This window comes from Eleginops maclovinus, chromosome 1 (assembly GCF_036324505.1).
Source record: "Eleginops maclovinus isolate JMC-PN-2008 ecotype Puerto Natales chromosome 1, JC_Emac_rtc_rv5, whole genome shotgun sequence".
Lineage (NCBI taxonomy): Eukaryota > Metazoa > Chordata > Actinopteri > Perciformes > Eleginopidae > Eleginops > Eleginops maclovinus.
In genome coordinates, this window is record NC_086349.1 from 13,784,689 (window position 1) to 13,805,965 (window position 21,277).

At 39.5% G+C, this 21,277-nt stretch overlaps 1 protein-coding gene across 1 annotated transcript; it reads right to left on the reverse strand.

The window, feature by feature from the left end:
- Positions 1–1,952: 1,952 nt before the first annotated feature.
- On the reverse strand, positions 1,953–21,011 carry slc16a4 (solute carrier family 16 member 4). The gene is given in 12 exon segments (XM_063886417.1): positions 1,953–5,031; positions 6,479–6,572; positions 8,284–8,495; positions 12,406–12,477; positions 12,480–13,055; positions 13,210–13,371; positions 13,583–13,726; positions 13,988–14,120; positions 14,460–14,592; positions 18,391–18,526; positions 20,394–20,443; positions 20,783–21,011. Coding segments are annotated over 9 exon segments (1,719 nt in total). The 5' UTR covers positions 14,577–14,592; positions 18,391–18,526; positions 20,394–20,443; positions 20,783–21,011; the 3' UTR covers positions 1,953–4,822.
- Positions 21,012–21,277: the final 266 nt, after the last annotated feature.

Genomic DNA, 21,277 nt, shown 5'->3' on the forward strand with positions numbered 1-21,277 from the left:
AACAACATGAGGGTGAGTAGGGAGAAAAGGTGCTGCCTGCCAGCTCTGTATCGATGGCTGAGGCAGCAGAGGTAAGTATCAAGTGTCAGCACCACATGTTTCACAGTAACAAATGCAAAATGGCTCTAGTTTTCAGCCAAAGTAATAACCAAAGTAATGTCCACTGATGGTAATTGTGTAAGACAGCAGGACCATTGACTGCCCACAGTCACACATTGCACATACTGCTGCTTCTGTCAGCAGCTTGAGAAACAGCAAAACAAAATGATGATGAAGTGTCCTCAATAGTGTACATTTTAAGACCTGAAGGTATACTGTTTTGATAGTGTACTTAAAGTATTTGATTTCCATTGATTGCTAAATTCATGTTAAAGGTAGATTTTTTACAGTGAAGTTAATGCAGATGTTGAACCTCCTTCTTAGATGATTACAAACAAATCCCTGCACATTCAGTGGTCTTTGGAATCAGATGTAAATAATAATGATAGCCATCCTTCACTTATAGATTCACCATGTAATTTATTGTCAACAGCCAGAATTGGGAAAGGTTCAAATGATCTAATTGTTTAGTATGACGTGGTCTGTGACATAACCAGTGCAGGCTCAGTTATTAAGACCTTATTCGTTCGCAGCAGGACAAAACAAAGCTGTATTAATGTTGAACATGTCAGTAAGTCACATTATACTATTAAGTATTAATATCAGTCAGTAAAATGTAATTTAAATGAAATTTAATGACATAAAAAAACAGCTTTTGGCACAAAATTGCATTAAAGATGATAATGACTGCGTACGACAAACGAACATCTAGTAAATACAATTAAGAATATGAATGTGAGATTTAAAATTCCTGGACCTTATAAATCCATCACATGACACCAATTGGCTCTACTAATTTAGCTTGTGAAAACCTCATCAATATGTGGCTTATACTTGACTTATTGTGGCATCTGGCACTCACTGATCTGATTGACCTGTATGATTTATCATCCGCTCCCTATATGTTGAAGCTGCATGAGCAGCTACTTGCTATTTATCCTTCCGCCACAATGTGTCGAATAATAGGAGTTAACTAAACTTAGGAAACATGCATCGCTCATTCATACATCGAGCAGCAGTATGATGCCTAGTGTTCTGTAGTGCTTTGAGGTATTCGTTATTCGATATTATACCTTCTTTAACCAAAGATTTTTTTTAAATCACAAATGACCTTTCACTTGACCTACACCTGGAGAAAAGAACAAAATGAGGTATGTCGAGTCATAGTCTGGCATAATTCCTGATAAAATGTGTTGTCTATAATCCTTTAAGTTTTCCTTTCTAACCACATTTTAATGTCATAATCATGTTTTTTGCTCATCTAATATTGTTTCACTCCTAGACAAATAGTAATCTTTAGAAGCCACAAATGTCACATCTTCATTTCACATTCGATGTATCCCCGCTGACTGTAGTGCAGTTTAATGCAGTATAAAAAACACTAACCTTGATATGCGGTGGATTAGCCATGACATTTTCTAAAATCAAGTGGCTATACTTGCATTGACAAGCATTTCCAAATCGATTACACTGTAAACTGCTGACGAGAATAAAATATGTTTGTATGTTTCCTATGCAGTGATCCACTGGACCGGAGGGGTTGCATCACTCTGTTTCAGGGCCGCCGATGAACACACCACCGGGTGACAACTACTGTAAGTGTTTGCTTTTATCAACATATAAACACACATTTACCAAAGTGAAATCATTTGTTGGGTCTTCTTTAAGCCCAAGACTAAAGTGAATGTTATCATTTAGATGAATAATTGTATTTGTTCACTTCTGTATGTTCAAAGTGTCAATAAAACATGTTAAATATATTTGCCATGTGTGAGTGTTTTCCTTCCAGTCTAGATAGATAGCAGTGAGTGTGGCATCAGTTCATTTATAATCTGAATCAAACAAGAACAGACTTGAGTAACATATCAGTTTATTGCGCTCTGTTACAAAATGGACTCTAAGGACTTGGAACAGGATATCTATGATTGATTAAACATATGTTCTAAAATATCAGTTCACCAACCCAGGAGCCAGAGTAGTGACAAAACAATAATTTCCCATAAATGCATTTGCTGCAACAAAAACAAAGATAACTCCATCAAGTTTCAGACAACACCAAAGGGGACCAAGACATTAACTCTTAAAATACACAGAAGCAAGTATACTGCATTCCTATAGTTCCAAACCGATATCTAATTTTAAATTGTTCTAAAACATTGCATAAAATATTTACTTCAGGGGCCCTCGTTCACACATGCGTACAGATGGTGAATGCAACTCGTGAGCCAAAACAGCTTTTGTGCATGACTGTCGTTATTGAAACAATACAAAGAGCCTTGCTCAGTATTGTGAAAGTGAGATGAGGGGGAATAATGTGGTACTAATTGAGGCAGCATTCTTTGAGTAGAGGTTTTCCTCCGCCACGAGAGGGCAGCATTACAAAACCCATCTCTATCACTGCCTGCTGGGCCCTCAGTTAAGACTTCAAAGTAATGAACTAAGATGGTCATGGTGGTCTATACTCATAAAAAAGTACAATCTAATTGTACTTGTACTACATTTCAAGTTGTAGGTAGGTCTCTAATGTGTCTTTGGCTGACATCACAGGAAGGTTAGTAAAGATACAATACTGTACCTTGTAAGGCAAACAGTGGTACAAAACAAAGAATTCATCAGAAAACACAGATAACCCTTCATAAAAAAAGATCAAACTACCATATATAAACAAAATATAATTATACATTGCATTTCCATTCATTGGCTGCCTGCAGGCACTGTTAAGGCTGGGCAACAGTTTAAAACCAGTCCAGTTTATATGGGCAATATGTGAGAAATGCCTTTATAACATAGTTTTTCAGTGATTTACAGACAAAAACAATGACACAGAAGACCCTGCTACACAGCAATACAACTGTGATCAACATATGTAGGAAGCATTCCTAAATCTCAGGCAAACACATCTCTCCTAACAGTGTATGTGCTACGTTCAGATGATGTGCGAGTGAGCTGTCAATGAAAGAACTCTGTGTGCACTTGCATAGAACCGCTCACAAAAGATGAGCTAGACGTGACCGTTTCGTTATATGGAGGTAAAGCATGATGTGAAGTGTCAATGGATTCGAAAAACCATTCAAATAAATCATTATTGTCCCACAAAGAGAAAGAGGCAAAGGCTGGTTTGTAGTATTTCTAATTATTTAAAAATGTTACTACTGAGTTTGAGATAATAAAAAAGTACAAACTGTAGATGGATTAAAAAGTGATCGAAAGGGTTGAACTGTCATCTCAAGTGTAAGCATTCGAAGGAGCAGAGGGGACATCAGTGTACGTTTTAGATAGGAAGCTGAAATCACTGTTGGGACTGAAAGCAATTAAAATTTCCCATTTTGTTCCCTGTTGGCAGCAATTTTTATTCAACTGATTAATGTGGTTACACTATCAGCTGAAGAGTAAAAGATGAAGGCAGCTGAAGTGAAAGCGAAGCAGCTGAACTGTCGTGTGGAAAAGGAAAGTTGAAGTGTCACCTGTAAAATGCTACATGTTCACTATGTGGATAGTATGTGAGCATTGATACGAATTATGTCAGTTTTAATTACAAATGAGTTACCTTCAGGTGTCCGTTGAACAGTAAGAGATGAAAGTAAAAGATTTTGAAGTTTGAATAGTTTGTCCAACATGCTGCAATAATTAAAGGACGAGAGAAGCGTCTATAATATGAATAATAAAGACATAAATACAAGAATATGATTATACCTCTAAATAGTAGCACATGCCATACCCCTGTGCTCACAACACACTTGTTGGTGCAAGAGATTAAATGACTAAAGCAGTTGCTCCTTTTTGGCTTTAAAGAGCAGGTTACATTTTGTGTCCAAAAAGTAGGCTGCAATTAAATGAATGCCAAATATCTTAAAGATGCATTCAGAGATTCTCGTACAATACACTCTTTTTCAAATTTGGTAAATTAATGCTCAAGGCAGACTAGCTGTCAGTCATGTTTAATGAAAAAAACATAAACAGCCCTGGCTCTGTAAATGAGAAAGATTAATGGCCATAGAACACTGCTAATCAGCAACATGGGGTAATACAGTGTGTGAAAGGCGGGGGAAGGAGGGGTTGTTTTTTGTTGACTTCAAATATCAACCACCTTTTTCCAGAATTGCCGACTCCACCTATAACCGTCTGGCAGTGAGAAGAAGGACATTTATTGAAGCATATTGAAAAGTGCGTGCCAGTGAGTGAAGGTTTGTAGAAAATAAATGAGTATTTGTTCATGGATGCCATCACAGACAATAGAGGAGGATTGTGGATAACATGATTTCAAGCATAGCTTAGTTTCCAGCAATATACAATGCAATGCAAAGATACTGCAAAGTGAAAAACGTTTTTTGTTTTATTTTGTATTTGAAAAGATGTGTTGTGTTTAGAAAAGTTATTGTTGCAAAGTAACTAATGAGTTGTGCTGGAGAATATATATATATATATATATATGGGATTATCTTTAGTTTGGATGCATATGCCTCTTATAAGAACATGAATAAGGGGTAAAATATTTTAGCAAAAAACACATTTTGGCTCTTTAGAAAGTTCATCATCCTGACTATTGCATGTTCTCAGACATGGTGTGTGGTGCATGTGGTCTTCTCGGCCCGTTACACTGCTGCTGAAATAAGGGTCCCTTGGGTCCCGACTTTAAGCTGGAGACCAAAGTCCAAGGTATGCGAGCCCACGGCAAGTTATGAGCATGCTGGTTCAAGATTGCAGGCCTTCCCTGGATTCATTCCTACACAACGCCGTTCTGCAGGGGGTCGGGGGTGAAGCAGCCGTTGGTCTTACAGCTGCTTTCCACTGTTGTGGTCCGGGTCACTTTGTTTCTGGCCTTCCAGCGCTGAGCAAGAGGCTCCAGGAACAGGGAGACGGAGGAGAGCAGATAGCAAAGCCCAGCCAGGTAGAAAGAACAGTCGTAAGTCTGAGTGTAGTCGTACAGGAAGCCTGCAAGACACAAGCAGGACGTTTAAGAGTCTGGCGATTTATTGATTATGACACTGAGCATTTGCAAACATAACAACCCCAAAAAATATTTTTAAAGAGCACTTTTTATTGTCAAATATTATGCAATTGAATTCCAGTTGTATATGTTTGCGTTAATGGATAGTTAATATTTTCAAAGTTATGTTTCTATGTTTTGAAGTTGACACGAACTTCGACACACTTCATTTGTTTATATTACAGAAAGGGCAGGTCTCACCTTGATAGCATGCGTGACTTCAGTGTAAAGTATACTGCAGCTGACACAAAGGTTTCTGTGTTCCTCTCTCTTTTGTCTCTTGACATTTTACTTCAGAAAAGTGACACCATATAAAAGGAAGTTATGGCCACACCAAAGCTGCATTTCTTTTTATAGTTGACAGACATTTAGCCATCCTGAAGAGGTGGTTATAACAAAAGCAATGTTGTCACAACCTGTGACCTGGAGGAGGGACCGTAGTTTGCCTAATTGATCTTACTTTACGAACCACAGGGATGGTAAACAGAACCACATGCTATTTCCGTAAAGGGGGTCATAAGTCACATTTTCAACCCAGAAATCCATAAGCTTCTCTTGGAGGATTGCCTAACACAGTGAGAAGGGGCCATGTCAATAGGTTCAATGGAACCCCACGGTTTAACTGGGGCCAAACAATACCCAAGGGCACAAAACATGTTTTCTTTATTAAAAATACCTCACATATTCTCAGAAAAGAAATGTGGGTGAAAATACAAGATTATCATGATGAAAGATGCTGTTCAAGTCCTCTGCAAGAATGAGCGGTCTATATACACACCATTTCATGTGTTACACAGATGATTGGCATTTGTTTTTTTTTCGGACTTAGAAAAAGCGTAGTTTGTTAAAAGGAATCTGCCACAACATGGTGTAACGACAACCTGACTCCAGATTAGAAACAGCTCTCCTAGACTAACAAGCGCAATCTGCCATCACTTAAACAAAGTGGCTCAAACCCAGCCATGGACACAACGCAGTTATTCTTGTTCTTTGACTGACTCCTAGGCAAGATGAAATTTGACTCGACTCTGAAGGCATTTCTGTCAAAGCAACCACATAGTCCCAGGCTGCATTGATGGCTGCACCAACTATAGGTCATTTTTCTCTGGTGTCTGAGTTGTCACACCCCATAGTGACTGCCTACACACAGACACACACGGTAAGGAATTCAGGGCCCCATGAAAATATTTTACACAACTACCCCCTAAAAATTATATGTGTTCATAATGAAAGGCTTATCTACACCTTTACTGATCACTCACTCCGAAAAATGACATCATGGTTACAATCCAATACATGTGCAGTGCATATGTACGTGTTTGTTATTGTGTGCATGTGTGAAAGTGGGTAAGCACATCTGACAGAAGGTTTTCCATGTAGTTATTTTCTCACCTGCCAAAGGAGGTCCTGTGAGGCAACCAAGGCCAACAAAGAACATGGAGAAGCCCATGGAGTTGTTGAGTTTGTCCGACCCAACAAGATCTACCTGCAAACCACAACAAAAACAACACATTCAAGCTGAGGCTTTTGATGAATAATCGACAGGATTGATTACTTATAAAAAATGGTGCTGCATTTAAGAATTACAAAAACAAATACCAGGGACGAACACTTTAAAACTAGGAGTGTATTAGTGTGTGTTTTGCTTAACCTCAAAGTTGGTGTTACTTAGTTTTACGACAATGTACCCGAACATTTGGGAGATACAACTGGTATAGACATGCTGTCTGAATTATATAATATGTTCAGATGGGAGAATAATGACAAGTTGGTAGGTTAAACATGTTTAGAGTACTATTTGCTATTCTCCTAATGTAAATCCTTCACTATTATACATTGGCCAAATCCTTAGTATATCTCTTGACTAAATTACAAAGATAAAGGAATTATTTTCTTACAGACTCATAACATAACATGCTTATGAGTCATTTAACCACTTTGGGAGTGGCAGCATTTTCCTGGCCTGTGTTTGAGTGTTTCGGTTATCCTTTTATGTGCATGTGAATTACAGGTCGTAGGTTGTACCTCTAAGGCAGGTGCCTGTCAACATCATCCAAATTAAAAGCTCACTGAGATAATTAAAAAAGTCCTAATCTGTCGAGTCTAAAGAGGTGAGATTCAATTATGTTTTAGGAGTGGCAGGCATACAATTGTTGTTCTTGTAAAGAGATGTTAATCTGGAAAAAGCAAAAACTGGTTTGGCTGAATCCTCCATTCACAGTCAGTAAAAAAAATCAACCATAAGTTTCGGAGGCATGTTTTGAGATGGGCAGTCGCCAAGTGAAATCACACAACCCATTGCACATCCTCATGTTTTTGTTCACAGGTGTTTTATGACCCAACGATACTGAATACGTGCTGACATAATATGTTGCTCTACACTTGACACCAGTTGGAACACCTATCCAACGGTCTGATTCATGGATACATTTCCCTTTCTGTGAGTGACACAATAATGACATGAAGCAAAGTTCTTATGGTACAAAGCCCTAAAGCAAATACTCTGATACCCCTCAATGACCTTTTTCGCCCTTTTTCAGCAGCTGACGTTATTGGTATGCATTGCTCCTTGGCTGTGACCCAGGCCATATCTGAATTGTTATGATCAGCAATAAACTGGTGTTGACTGGCTTAGTTTGAATATATTAAAAGAATTTGTACTTGTACTTAGCAATAGTATTTTAGCATTGTCAGTTTTGCATGTTGGTGTAGCTCAAAACACCACCTAATCTAGTATTTTGGTCTAACTGGGTTGACGGAGCAGAAGTGTGAGGAGAGGTGCACACAGTTTGGAGGTTCTTTCAAATAAGTCAGCGCAAAGTGAGTTGTTGCTACTGTTTGTGTCTTAGACCCGTAACAATAACCCGCAACAACAAAACAACAGTGGTCTCAACCGGCTATCAATCTTGGTTCATTACTGGAAATTATGCATTTCAAATTTGGGGATTTATAACAAAGGACTATACAAGGGATGTAACAATTGAGGGCTGTCTCCATTTCTAACTTATTCTTACTTATTTACAATAAGCAACAAATGAGTCCACTATTTCCAACCTAAAAGCTTAACTGTGAATTTAAAGTTACCTGTGAAGTAAAGCATTACTGAACATCTAAACCCTACTGTACTAGTGATAGAGGTTCATTTGTCTGAGATGTTAAAAATGCATAGCCATGTTCAGAGAGGGGTTTTTCCTTACTAGAACAGGCAGCAGCAAAGCCATGTATCCACCACAGAAGATGGCGAAGAAGATTGCGTACACCATCAGCAGGATGTAGGAGGTTGCCAGTGGGGAGAGAAGATTGACTAGGCCACAGAGGATAAGGTAGGCCTTGTGGTAGTGGTATTTATGGAGCAGGTTCCTGTCTGTCACCCAGCCCGAAGCCAGCTGTGCGATTGTCTCTGTGATACCTATAATGGAGGAAGACAGGGCAGACTTGTTAAATTCAATGTACATCTTATCTTATCTTATCTTACTCTGGGAGGTGAGGAAAAAAAGGCTAAAAATGAAAGGCAAGCAAAAAGGAGATTTTAGTAAATTGCTATTTTATTAAGCTGTATAGTATACCTTACTGTTTTTTATGCATTCAACCAGAAATAATATGAATGCAAAAGCGTTACTGATATCGAGTGGATTATCATGTTTGATTAAAGTAAAGGAACTAACTGTTTCTTTAAGAAAGGAGTTAAAGAAGAGCGGCAGGCAGGGGAATGCTAGCAATAAAATATTCAGGCAGTGACAAGAAGCTGCTCTTTGGTAATGGAGTCTTTAATGGAAACTAAAAGACAAGAGCATCGCTGCTCTTTTCACCTTAAGATAAAAACGTCTTCATACCCAGGAAGGTTCCTATTTACCATTTAGAAAACAGATCCAGTGCAGACCATCCAGGTAGGAGTATAATATACTATTGTAATGCAAGATACTTTTTTAAGGTATGGCTGCAAGAATAAAAACATATTAATGGGATCTATCAATGCATATTGTTCAGTCAGGCCTGCAATATCTCAAATCTCTGTGACACCATAACATTTAGCAAACATATCCATTCCCTCCACAGTTTTAATAATCTGGGTGAACCCGTCATTAAAGTTACACATAATCTCCAATCATACCCATTCACCTGCCACACCATCGGCTCCCCTCAAATCATATGCAGATGTGTGTGTGTGTGTGTGTGTGTGTGTGTGTGTGTGTGTGTGTGTGTGTGTGTGTGTGTGTGTGTGTGTGTGTGTGTGTGTGTGTGTGTGTGTGTGTGTGTGTGTGTGTGTGTGTGTGTGTGGGGGAAGAATAATGGTCTGCAGCAAACACAGGTTTGCATTAACAACAAATGTAACATCGATTTCAAGTATCAGTTGTTGTCCTCGAGAATGTTCCCATAAGCGGTGGGTGGCAACGTATCTCTGTTAACATCTGTAGTACACTGGCAACACCCAGGCAAACTACTCATTATGCATTCCGTCCCATCTGATCGATTGTATGCTCCAGTAGGGTATGATGACTGGGCAGATATGTGCCGTTCTCTGCTGAGGTCAACTGGAACGGGATAGCCAGGGGAAACTGCAGTAGTGTATTGACCGCCGCAGGAATAGCTACAAGCAGGAGCACTGAGCCATTGATCAATGACACAGACTGGTTCTATGCAGATCAGAATTACCCATCCTTTGCTCAGCCTCTGCACCACAACTTCACATCCTGTTTAATTGTGAATGAAGGTTACATTAATCTGCATTAATCAAAAGATGAATATCATGAATGAGGGTCCGCCTTATCTTCGCTCTTCAAGTCTTCAAAAGGAAGTTCAGATGAATAAACAATGAAATGCCTCGTCAGTGAGAGCCCCAGCTTTTTCTTACATAACAGGCCAGAGCGTTTCTGTGCTCCAAGGTTAGAAAGATGACATGAGGCAGCTGTGCTGTGTTTATGTGTCCTCTTCTATCGACCCAAGACAGTGTCCTGGAGTGTCCCCTGCTTGCATACAGACAAGTTGTGAGTTTGTTTGTGTGTTTTAGCCTCAGCAGGTTAGTTCAGTGCTGCAGCTGTTCTTGTAAAAAAAAAAACTGGTACACTGCAGTTTAAATTTGGCCTCCCCAAGTAGCACATTTGGCTTACTGCATCAGGGACCTTATTAATTCTGTCCGTAGTGCTGACAGGTATAGAGGTGTACACTTTGTGCATGCTTTTCGGCATTAACAGACAACAGGGGGTTGTAAGGCTTGGAGAGTTGCCTTTCCCTTTGCTTCAAAGAGGGACATTCTGTCACTAGAATAAGGCAAAGTGTTATAAAAGGCATGTTGGTTTTCCCAGCTTCTCTGAGGTGGCAGTTGGCTTGTCTTACCTCCTCTTTTGCACGTATTGCTGCCTCAGTGCCACTCTGCAAAGTATCAGCCACTTTAGAACTGGACTCAAACAACATTGGGAGCCTCTCTTTGTCACAACGCCAACAACTTCACTCGGCTTGCAGTTGCTTAGCAACTCGGGGTAGCGCCAGTGTTGGTGGCAGAGGGTTGACGAAGAGAGAACCCCGGACGATAGTGGCCTCCCTCCCTCAGCCGAGTCAATGGGCCTCTATGACAAGCGCTGGGTCGGGGAAAGAGGGACAGCGGGGCACTTGGATGGTGGCTTTGTGGTGTGGGTAGCACCCTGTCTCTCTAACTCCAGCTCTCTTTCTGTGCACATGACCAGAGAATATGACAGAACAAACATGTCCGAGCCAAAATAATCTGTCAGTCTTGCTGCTCGCTGGCATGGAGCTCTGAAGTAATGCCACAGACTATCAGGGAAAATGTAGACAACTTTATCCTTTGCTTTTGTTACATCTCCAACATTGTAGAGATTGGTTCAAAAGCCCATCATGCATATTTCCAGTTAGCTTCAGTGAATCCTGTGTTTTTTTTATATGGTGGGGTTTTTTGGCACGTATCTACCGCAGTTTTGTCTAAATCCATAAATGTTTCGTTCTAGCTGTGTTTCTGTAGGTTTTTCATATTACTTAAAGTTCCCACACTTTCATCCAGCAGTGGTGGTATCCAGCTGCTGCTGCCATCAATGCTGACAAAAAAACAAACAAACCATTCAAGTGATAACTGATGTTACAATTTAGCTGTCATTCTTCTTTTGTATCTTAAAGACACCTTTCTCCTACTGTCTCCGTTTTCAGATGACTGAATGCTAAAGCATAGATTTCAAAACAGAAGCATGTAACTCATAAACGCACAACCCCATCTGGTGCATTTCAATTATTCACAAAGTCTGAAGAGGCACTCTTACAGAATTACATGGTGGTCAAAATGTTAATGCTGTATTTGTTCATAAGGAGTGGCCTCATCGATGGCATACTGCTGAACCCACCCACCCTGGTCACTGGTCCAAAGTTCAGCTTTTATATAAGCACATTCATTACATAAGACTGCAGAGTCTGAGCAGCTCACAAATAATTAATGCCTAGAAGGAGACTGAGGACTTTTTTGTATCGCTTTTAAAACCAAAGAACCTGAACATCCCTCTGCACAGTGGCTGTGAAATTCCTGCTGAGCCACATTGAAAGATGAACGGCTGCAATCTACTGTCTATTCAACCAGGAGTGGGATGATTTATAAAGAGCCTCAATCCGGCTGTATTTCAGACACAGTCCCATGCAGACTAAATACAGAAGCTAAAAACTACTACAACACAGTTTGTCATGAAAACTGTTTCATTGATGAAATCCACCAACACGTGCTGTACATAAGTGTAATTCATATGTGACCACCAATACGTTTTCAACACACTCAACTTGCTGAGCCGGCAGTGAGGTGAAGGGTGGAAAATGGTGTTGAAGCTCAGGTTACTTAATTATTACCTGTTGGCAGGAGTGTAGTGCTTTTTGATTAAAGATGGGATTGCACGCAAGCATGCATTGACCTGCACAGTTAAGTAGTGTCTTGCATTGGTTTTGTAACCAGTAAATCAGTCCGCATTGATTTATGATATATTTATAGTACCAAAAGCTTCTTCAGCTCATGAAAACAAGGATTGTTCTGTTGACGGTTGTTCACTGTGTTGAACGTTATTAAATATTCTCAAAACAACAGCAGGCTGCTAGAGACACATCAGATCAGTCAGTTATTATTTGATATTCGGTTTTGTATTGGTAATATTCTGTCTTTATTAATTGAATCTATTTTATTTTTTATCTTTTCATACCTTTGTTGAAATGATGACCTAAAGAACGCAAATCAAGAAAAGCACAGGTTCTAACAACAACAATCTTGTAATTAGTGTAGTAGGTACCAGGTGTATCTTAAAAACATAGTATAACATTATGTGCAATGTTTGCCTCACCTGCCACAGAGATGATAAAGGAAGCATCCATGGCACCGATGCCCAGGGTTCTGGCTCTGGCAGATAGGTGAAATAGGGGATGAAGTAGGCCAGCTGGCTGAAGACCAAGGACCAAGTATAGATACAAAAAAATGGGTCCTTCAGCAGGGAGAAGTCCAAAACTTTGGCTTTTGTGACGGCCACCTCACTCGGTGTGCTGGCATGCGACGTCAGTCCAACAATGGTGGACCCATTCATGCTGCCATTGACCTCCGCTGAGTTGTCTGGTGTTGTGGGCTTACACTGACACAAGTCATTGTTGGACTCACGGCCATTTACACCATTAAGGACCAGTCTGGTCAGTTCAGGGTTTGCTGACTGGTCAGGAAGCCCCGGAGTACACTGGACCCCCGGGTTCTCAGTGTCCCTGTGAGGGGGAGGAGGGGACGGGGTTGAGTCTGCTTTGGAGATGCCATTGGATAAGTGAGAGGAGCCATTCAAACAACTCTTAGTGTATTCCTTCTCTGAGGAGCTCTTGAGCGAAACAGCCGGGCTCTTTTGAATGGGAGAAGAGGTAGGGCTGGACACGGAAGGCTTCACATTGATTGGTCGCAGAAGCATCCCAGTAGCCACCAGATTCAGCATGAGACCGCCAAGAATCAGCATTGCGCCTTTGGGGGACAAAGAGATGTCAGGACCCAAAATGTTACTTTATATTTGCAAGGTTACATTGCAAGTATTTCTTCTTACAAAAAAAAAGAAATACACCAGAAAACATACTCACATACAGTGTGCACCAATTATTAACAGATTATTCCTACATACCTTGCCAAGCATACTTGTCCAGGAGCAGCTGAGTGAAGGGAGCAAGGGCAAAGGTCAAACCCATCCCAGAACGCCCAATTGCATAAGCTGTCGCTAACCTCTTTCGGAAGTACATCGCTGTGACCACAGAGAAGGCTTGGTATAGTAGTGCAAAACCAATTCCTAGGAGGAGAAAAGGAGATTATTATTATTATTATCAGATAATATGTCCTTCAAACCAATGTGAGCAGATAAGAGAAAAAAGAATTTAGATGGTTAGAATTGATTTCATGCAAAGGATGACCTTTGTTCAGTATTCTTGTTACAGAGTCTTTAATGAAACTGCATGTTTGAATCTTTGATGCTTTGAGCCTTGTCCAAAACTTCTACTCACCAACTATCACTCCCATGCTGATGTAGAGGTACACCACGCTGTTGGCGAAAATACTCATGATGAAGCCTCCACTAACCAGCACTGCCCCGGCGATGGAGGTCGCCCTGGTTCCTAGCTTGGCACAGGCCACAGAGGCAAGGGGTGCTACGGAGGATACAAGAGAGGAAGCACAAAGACATAGATCCTAGACTTTTTTCATTTTTTGCCTGTAGACATGCAGAGAAAAAGTAGCTTCAAAGTTAAATAATTGTTTTCTCTTTTTTCACACCTGTTGATAATATAAAGGAGTGAAGGGACACAATTATATTGGAAAAACATCAGCGATATCATTTTATTCATATCTAGTCTATAAAATCAACAAAAAGCTGTGTAAGCAGGCAGAGTTGCCTTTTTTCAGATACAAACCTCCAGACAGACGCAAACTGGACATGATGGAACCAATCCAGCTGATGCTCTCAGATGAGCCTCCAAAATCATCTTGGAAAGCCACAAAGAAGATCCCAAAACTCTTCAGTGTTCCCATTACGAGGATATTTACCTGCACACACACAAGAGAGGTGAGATAAGTGCTAGCAGAAACTGCATGTGAGGTAAATGTATTTATATTTATTTTATGTTTTTAATATTATTTATATTTCAGGCTTAAAAAAGGTTGTTGTTACAGGCTTCATTCTGTGGAACACACATATGGAAACGATATGGAACAAATATACATTGAGAAGTATTTTTAAATAGTTGGTTATAATGTCATTTTTCACTGAAATTACTCATTGGGTGTATGTTGATAAAAGAAAACCCATCATTGTCTCAGAACATTTCGAAATTGAGCTAAGAAATGTTCGAGATACGGTATCATAAATAACAGAGGTGAACATACCAGGAAGCAATGCAGCACCACCATCCAGCCCCAACCCCCATCTGGAGGATCCTCATACTGGATATCTATTTCCTTCTCCTTCTTCGTGGTCATGGCATCCTTCTTAAACAGGTTCATGGTTACCTTGGTTTCACTAGGACAAAAAATAAAGAAAACATTACTAACTTCAGAATTATTTAGGCTGCATAACATGACCAATTAAACATATCATATCCTATTCATAGTCACACAGTGTAGCAGTTTAGGCACAGAATTTCTCCAAATAAGATGTCTTTATTATTGTTTAAGTGGTTTACTTTAAACAACTTTCGTCAAGAAGTCAGAAATCTTTCTGGCCAATTAAAAAAGGACAAAGGATATTTGAAATTAATTGTGTACCTTTATGTAAGGGTGAAGAATACAACTGTGAGGGGAACAGACAGTAGACAGTAATGCTGTTTTAACTTCTTAAGTCACTGAGCTGTGAAACAGGACAGTTACAGTGCAGCTAAACATGGTTACTTTTCCACCTCTTTTGCTCATATTACAGCTACGGCCCTTGACTCAATAACTCAGCAGTGTGCAAATACTTAATCAGTTCTATCTCAAAGCTCCCAATCAGCATGTAAAAGCGTGTCCTCACAATGATGGGCTAAAGTTTGCTTCAAAGTTGATGATGTGTTAGCTTTGTGATGTTCAATTTATGAACTTAAAAATCCGGAGGCCTTTTCCAGGAGGCTGTGATAATAAGTTATCTGGATAACTGCAAATTAAAACCTAAAAAGACTCTCACCTCCTTTTAGTAACTGAGTTTTGAACATTTTAAAACCACAAAGGTGCGTAAGTGCGGTTTTGGATTTAACTATTCTGGACACAAGAATTGAATCTACAGTAATGACTTCTCCTTTCATCCAATGCTGTTACAGCACGTTTGTTTGGGTAGTTGAAGTTAGGCTACAGATCAGAATAACCAGAAGAACCTGTGTAGTACTGATGATAAAGATTCAGCAAAGATGCAAGTCTCGCACATGGCAATGGAGGTGAAAACATGTTCATAATATATTACTGAGTGAACTGATTATTGAATGATTCTTTAACTACGTGTCATTGGGTTAAGACTTGGAGAGTGAACCTGTGCTTCTGTTATGAGTTGGTTGAGTAGTGACTGTTGTTGAGAGCCAGCTCTATTGCAGTTTATCTTGGCACCCGAGCAGTAACGTATGATGTTGAATTTGACCCTTTCCTGGGACATGTTTCAAGTGGATTCTCCTCCCAGGACTTTGACTTGTGTCTGTATATTTTGAACAAGTATGGATAAAGAAACATGACATTGTATATTCATGGAAGTCAAACATGGAGAAACGAATACTCATCACAATGTCTGATACTGGTCAATTTTAGGATTTGAACTAGAATTAAGTCAAAATTAGAGCTGCATGGAAGGTTGGAGTTGTAAAAAAAGCAAAGGGTAAACTCTATATACTATATAAACATTTATGTTATGTCTTCCTGAAGCATCAGCACTGACTCACAGCATCACAAAAGGATCTATGTTGCAGGTGAGTATTGAGGCACATTGGCTGGTTTTATAGTATACTTGTTGCTGTGCAGATTTTTGGTGATTACACAATGACATGATCCTGGTGTTATGTTGTTTCCTGTTTTATTGTGAATAATAATATTTGGTCCAATTGTGTCTGGTCTCGTTTTACTTTCCAGTTTTCCAGCCTGTGCGATTTTATGATTGTGTTCACCTTCCGCCCTTTAGTTTCCCCTGCCCTCTCCAGCTGAGTCTTGTCTCTGTGATTAGTCTTGTAAGTATACTGTATATACCTGTCTTCCCAAGCATTCGTCATCTATGTTCCTGTCCTGTTTCCCTCGAGGTCCAGCCTGCGTTTCCTGACCTTGCTCCTCATTCCCTCCCTGGTCTGTACATTCAGTTTTTCTTTGTTTGTTTTCCCTTGTCTGGTCCCCCTGTTTTGTGTTAAGCTGTTTTAGTTCATCAGCATTGTTTAATAAATGATTGCTTTTAGTTAGAAATGCCATCTTCTTTGAGTGCCTTTGGGTCCAACATCCTTCCTGATGGTCTGTTCTGCTATATATTTTTTGATTCAATGAACAGGCAGTGTTATTTCCATGCAAAGATAGAAAAGCTATTATTCTGCTGTACTTTTCTCAGTGACCACGTAATATAGTGCTAATGAGCTCTGAATTAATAAAGGTCACATGTCTTGCATAGCCTTAAACGCTGGAGAGCAAAGAAACCTTGAACAAAGTTAAAGGAGGGGGCATAATAAACCTCTGTTTAACACCAGTCTTTTATTGTCTGCATCACTTACCCAGTCCAACTAAGACATGTATAAGAAACAGAGACCACATTAGGCAGAGAGCACAGAACGGATTAAAAGGGGAATGAATTGCGCCAGTGTACTGTGAGGAAAGTATTTCTCCCCCATGGGCTGCACACACGTTGTCATCAGAGTGTGCCTGAGTGCATGTTTGTGAATGTGCTGGAGGTCTGAGGGTTTGAGCGATGGGGGATTGGAGATCAGAGCTTTGTAGCGTGGTATTAACAGCGTGTTACTGCACACTTCCACCACACTTCTTCCATTTTTTTATTGAGCTTCAAGTCTAATATTAGACTTTAGTAAGGTTATCAGTGAATAGTTTTCACAATAATATGTGCCCAGTTATCAGTTATAGAGTTATGAAGTATTTCTCCTAAACAACAAACAGCATAATAAATTCATATTAACAGATTTTTTTCATTTCCCTTACCAAAAGCACGATTAACAAGTCCAAGTTTGTCGAGAAGTCTTCACTGATCAATCTGAAAACAGCAGTTTTAAATGTGCCATGAGGAGTTTTCTTAAGAATTATGTTGACATTCATTGTTTCTCACCAAAAAAACATTATTTGCATCCGTGAGCTCTAATAAATGTGTGGAGAGCATTTCCTAATCTGGAAACCATTTCTAAGCTGATTTTTAAAGTATTTTAAAAGCACTGTTAACATCCATTTTTACTAGCTTTCAGGTTCACTGTTGCTGTTACTGATTGATCAGTGGAATAATGTGAAATTATAAGGAGGAATATGTAATGTACTATGAAGCAAGTATGAAAGGACTGGGTGATTTCAATAGATCACACAAGGCGAGAAGTTTGTCCCAGTCTAATAAAAAAAAAAGTCCACCGCCTCGCCCACCGGCAGGGGTAACTAGTGCTTGTGCAGACATGATCTTTCGCAGATGTCCAGTACTGGCCCTGACCATTGTGCCAACCGAGGCATGATTTTAGCTGGTGATTTGATGATTAGATGACGCAATGATCTGTTGATGAGCAGTTATATCAGAACAAAAGAGTATTTCTTCATCAAAAGATAAACAAAGAACATTTCTTTACCGGAATATTTTTATCTTGGAAGTGTCTTGCCAGGCTCCCAACTACAGATACTCAGATGGTTCTGTTCAAACGAACCTTTTGCTGTGTCACACTATACTGCAACTCAACAACGTCAAATGTTCCATCAACAAGGAAATTAACAACAACCATTGTGCACATTTGGAAGACAACCACTTGCATTTTAACTCATGCTTTAGCTGAACTTTAAATTGCATTTTTGCACAGCTTGTTGATTTTACCCCCGTCTTTTACACTGTGAAAGAAATTGATCTATTTTTGTACAGAATGGCCAGCAAATCTGGATGCTGGAGCAGACACAGCATAGAGAGTTCAAAGTCTGCTATTATCCAAAATCCATTTCAGACTAACAACTATTTACAAAGTTCAATGGGTCTCACTATTTGCTATTTCTTTTGACTCCTAAGCCAGCAAAACTGTGTCGATGTTTTAAAATACATTTTGGCCCTTTCACTTAATTTGAAGAATATTTATCCCCCAAAAAATAGATTTATGATAAGAGCTTTTCTCTTTAAATGGGCTTGTTGAGTTACCTGTGAATGCTGGTTTGGTGTGACACCTGAGGGCCCTGGGACTGAAGAATAAACTCAGAAATCCGGTTCTCCAAATGGCATTCTGGTTGGTTGAAGGGCAATTATAACTATGACTGCATCAAGATTAGCTTTACACCTGAAACAATAAGTAAGATGACACAAAAACATTCATTAGAATCGATGCGGGTGCACACTCACATTTCTGAAACCTGAAATCAGAGACACAAAAACTATCACTATCCTTACAATTAGTGCCAATCCATCTGAAAGATTTTACAGGATCAAAATTCATCTTTTTGGGACAGAAAATGTCTGAAATTGGATTGCAATCAACCTAACCATTGTTGAGATGTTTAGATCCAAACTAATAATAACATTGTCTGCATTAAAATGGCTTCACAAAGGTGGTAAATGTACTTTTGTGAGAGGGGGTGACAGGTCTTTAGGATTTTTCTTTGTTTTAACATGAACCATTGCAGGAACAAATGAGTGGATCCAAATTGTAATAGCTTCTCAGGCTCTGGGTATAAAAGGTACCCAGTTATTCTTTGCTCTCAGCCGACTCTTGCTCAGTGGTCAAAATGGCTTTTATAGGTTTAACATGTCAAAAGCTTTCAACTCATGTCCTGTAAATAATCCTGTTACGGTTTATTTACAGCAGGGGTGTCCAAACTTTTTTCACCGAGGGCCACATACAGAAAAATATACGGAGAGCTGGGCCACTTATAAAGGTGAATATTGCCTCATAAATTAAGTTATAAGCTAGCAAAACAAATCAAATGTAGGTGAATAATGCGCAATACTTGAAAATGCTTTACGGAAAAAACAGCCTATATCCCATCTCTCTTTAGGGTGTCATTTATTTTGTTGGCAGCTCATTCCTTAAAACAGAAGCCTCAGATTGCTTATAATAAGAGTAAATATGAAGGTTACATTTCAAGCTTGTTATAGAAATAAGTGATTGGGTTTTCTTTATCAATTAAGATTTGTTAGAAAATGTTTTAAATGACTGAATTTATTTAAAAATTGGGCTCATTAACACATGAATACTGTGTAATATATGCTAACATATATATTTGAGAAGTACAATATAAGACAAGCAAAAGTTTAATTTGTGGGCCATATTCCATTATACTTTTAGAATTTGCAGAGGGCCGATTCAAAAAGGCATTTGGCCACCAGGCCATAGTTTGGACACCCCTGATTTGCAGCATGACTTTAATAAACTTGATCTGTTTGAATACCTTTGAGTTAGGTTTAAACAATGATGAACAACAAACGGAATCCTTCCTTTTGTTTTAGGCTGTTTACAATCTTTACCTGCTCTTAAGACAAGATCTTAAATATCAACACAGGTATGCATTGGGCCGAATTGCATAAAGCAAAACTGCCAATAGTAAGATTGGCAGAGATGAGCGTCAAGTTGGCCATGATCTGATGATGAGGCAAATTGTACAAAAATGCTGACAAATAATGATCCTTCTTCTCTCCAAATGTGCAAAAATATTCAGTTGTGCATTGTGAAGAGTGAAAAAGGTGTAGTCTAAGAATAAGTCAAGTCTGCTGACTGTAATAGATCCATTACATACAGCACACAATAAGACCACAGGGAAATATTGGGTAAAATAATACATGTCCTTCTGCAGCATTATTTTTCACGTTTTCTAAACAACAATTTTCTCTCTCAAGATCTCTTGCTCAGCTGAACTTATCTAATGCATACAGGTGTATTTAATTAGTTGAGAGGTGGTTACTCTGGTTATTAAAACTCAAGCAATTTATTCTATATATTTGTGTTTGACAGAATGTTTTATCCCTCAAGATAAACCCAAATTCAGCCCCTGTAGTTTACAACTACGAGGCCAGCCTAGCTTCTGCATTGAGTTGTGAGGAATGATGAGATTACGTAGTAAATGCAGGGTTTTCATCTGAGGGCTTTTGGTTTAGTCTCGGAGGCATACACAAACCCGTATTAATGTAGGGAGAAATAAGAGAGGTCTTACCGTGTGTAGCTGTGAGCTAGTTGTTATCTTCACTTTGCAGGCCTGTTGCCCTGGAAGGTAAGAATAGTTTTTCAAGCAGATGCAAAACTTCATGCACACTGAGGGCGTCATCGGACCCGGGGCCAATAGATAAAAAGTCTAAGAGACCTCACTGACAATCTCAAAATGGGTGAAAAGCTTTCAAATAAAAAAATCTTTTGGGGACAGAGAGAGTAACATTTTGTAGGGTAATGTAAGCTAGATTTCTCACGGGGCAAAGTTTGGTGTGAAAAAACTATTTCACCAATTAAGACAATTGATTACAATATATTTTGAATAAAAACGTTTTTCGGTTAACTTATATTCAAAACGATTGATGTATTGACTTAAATATGCAAATAAGCGCATACCTGAAATATCCTTCAGTCCTCGACCAGCTTCTGCCGCTATGTTCAATTAGTTTAATTTCAAGCGTAATTTTTGGTTTTCTCGCTCCGGGTTTGTGCGTCCTAGAAAGGCGTGCGCGTCACCGGTAAAGTACTTTTTGGCAGAGAGAAATTGCTGCGGGACCTGTTTGTCCGGGGATGACCGTGCCATAACTTTGCCTCTATGAGCGTGTCCTTCTGAGTTGCATCTCACATCTCAGGCTCAACAGCGCTGGCTCTGCTGAGGAGCCGCAGAAGGCGAAGCCAGGAGGAGCCACGTGACTGAGGCGTAGCAGTAAACCTCATCTGAGGGAGGATAAAAAAAAGAAGCTCTGCGGTCAAACATCAGAGCCACCGCAGATTTTATTCAGGTCCGAGCAGATGCGCCACCAAGATGCACTACACTGTCAGTCCCCTCACCATGGGTTTTTCTGACACCAACGAAAGCCCTTCTTTTTCTTTTTAGTTGGGACACCTTTA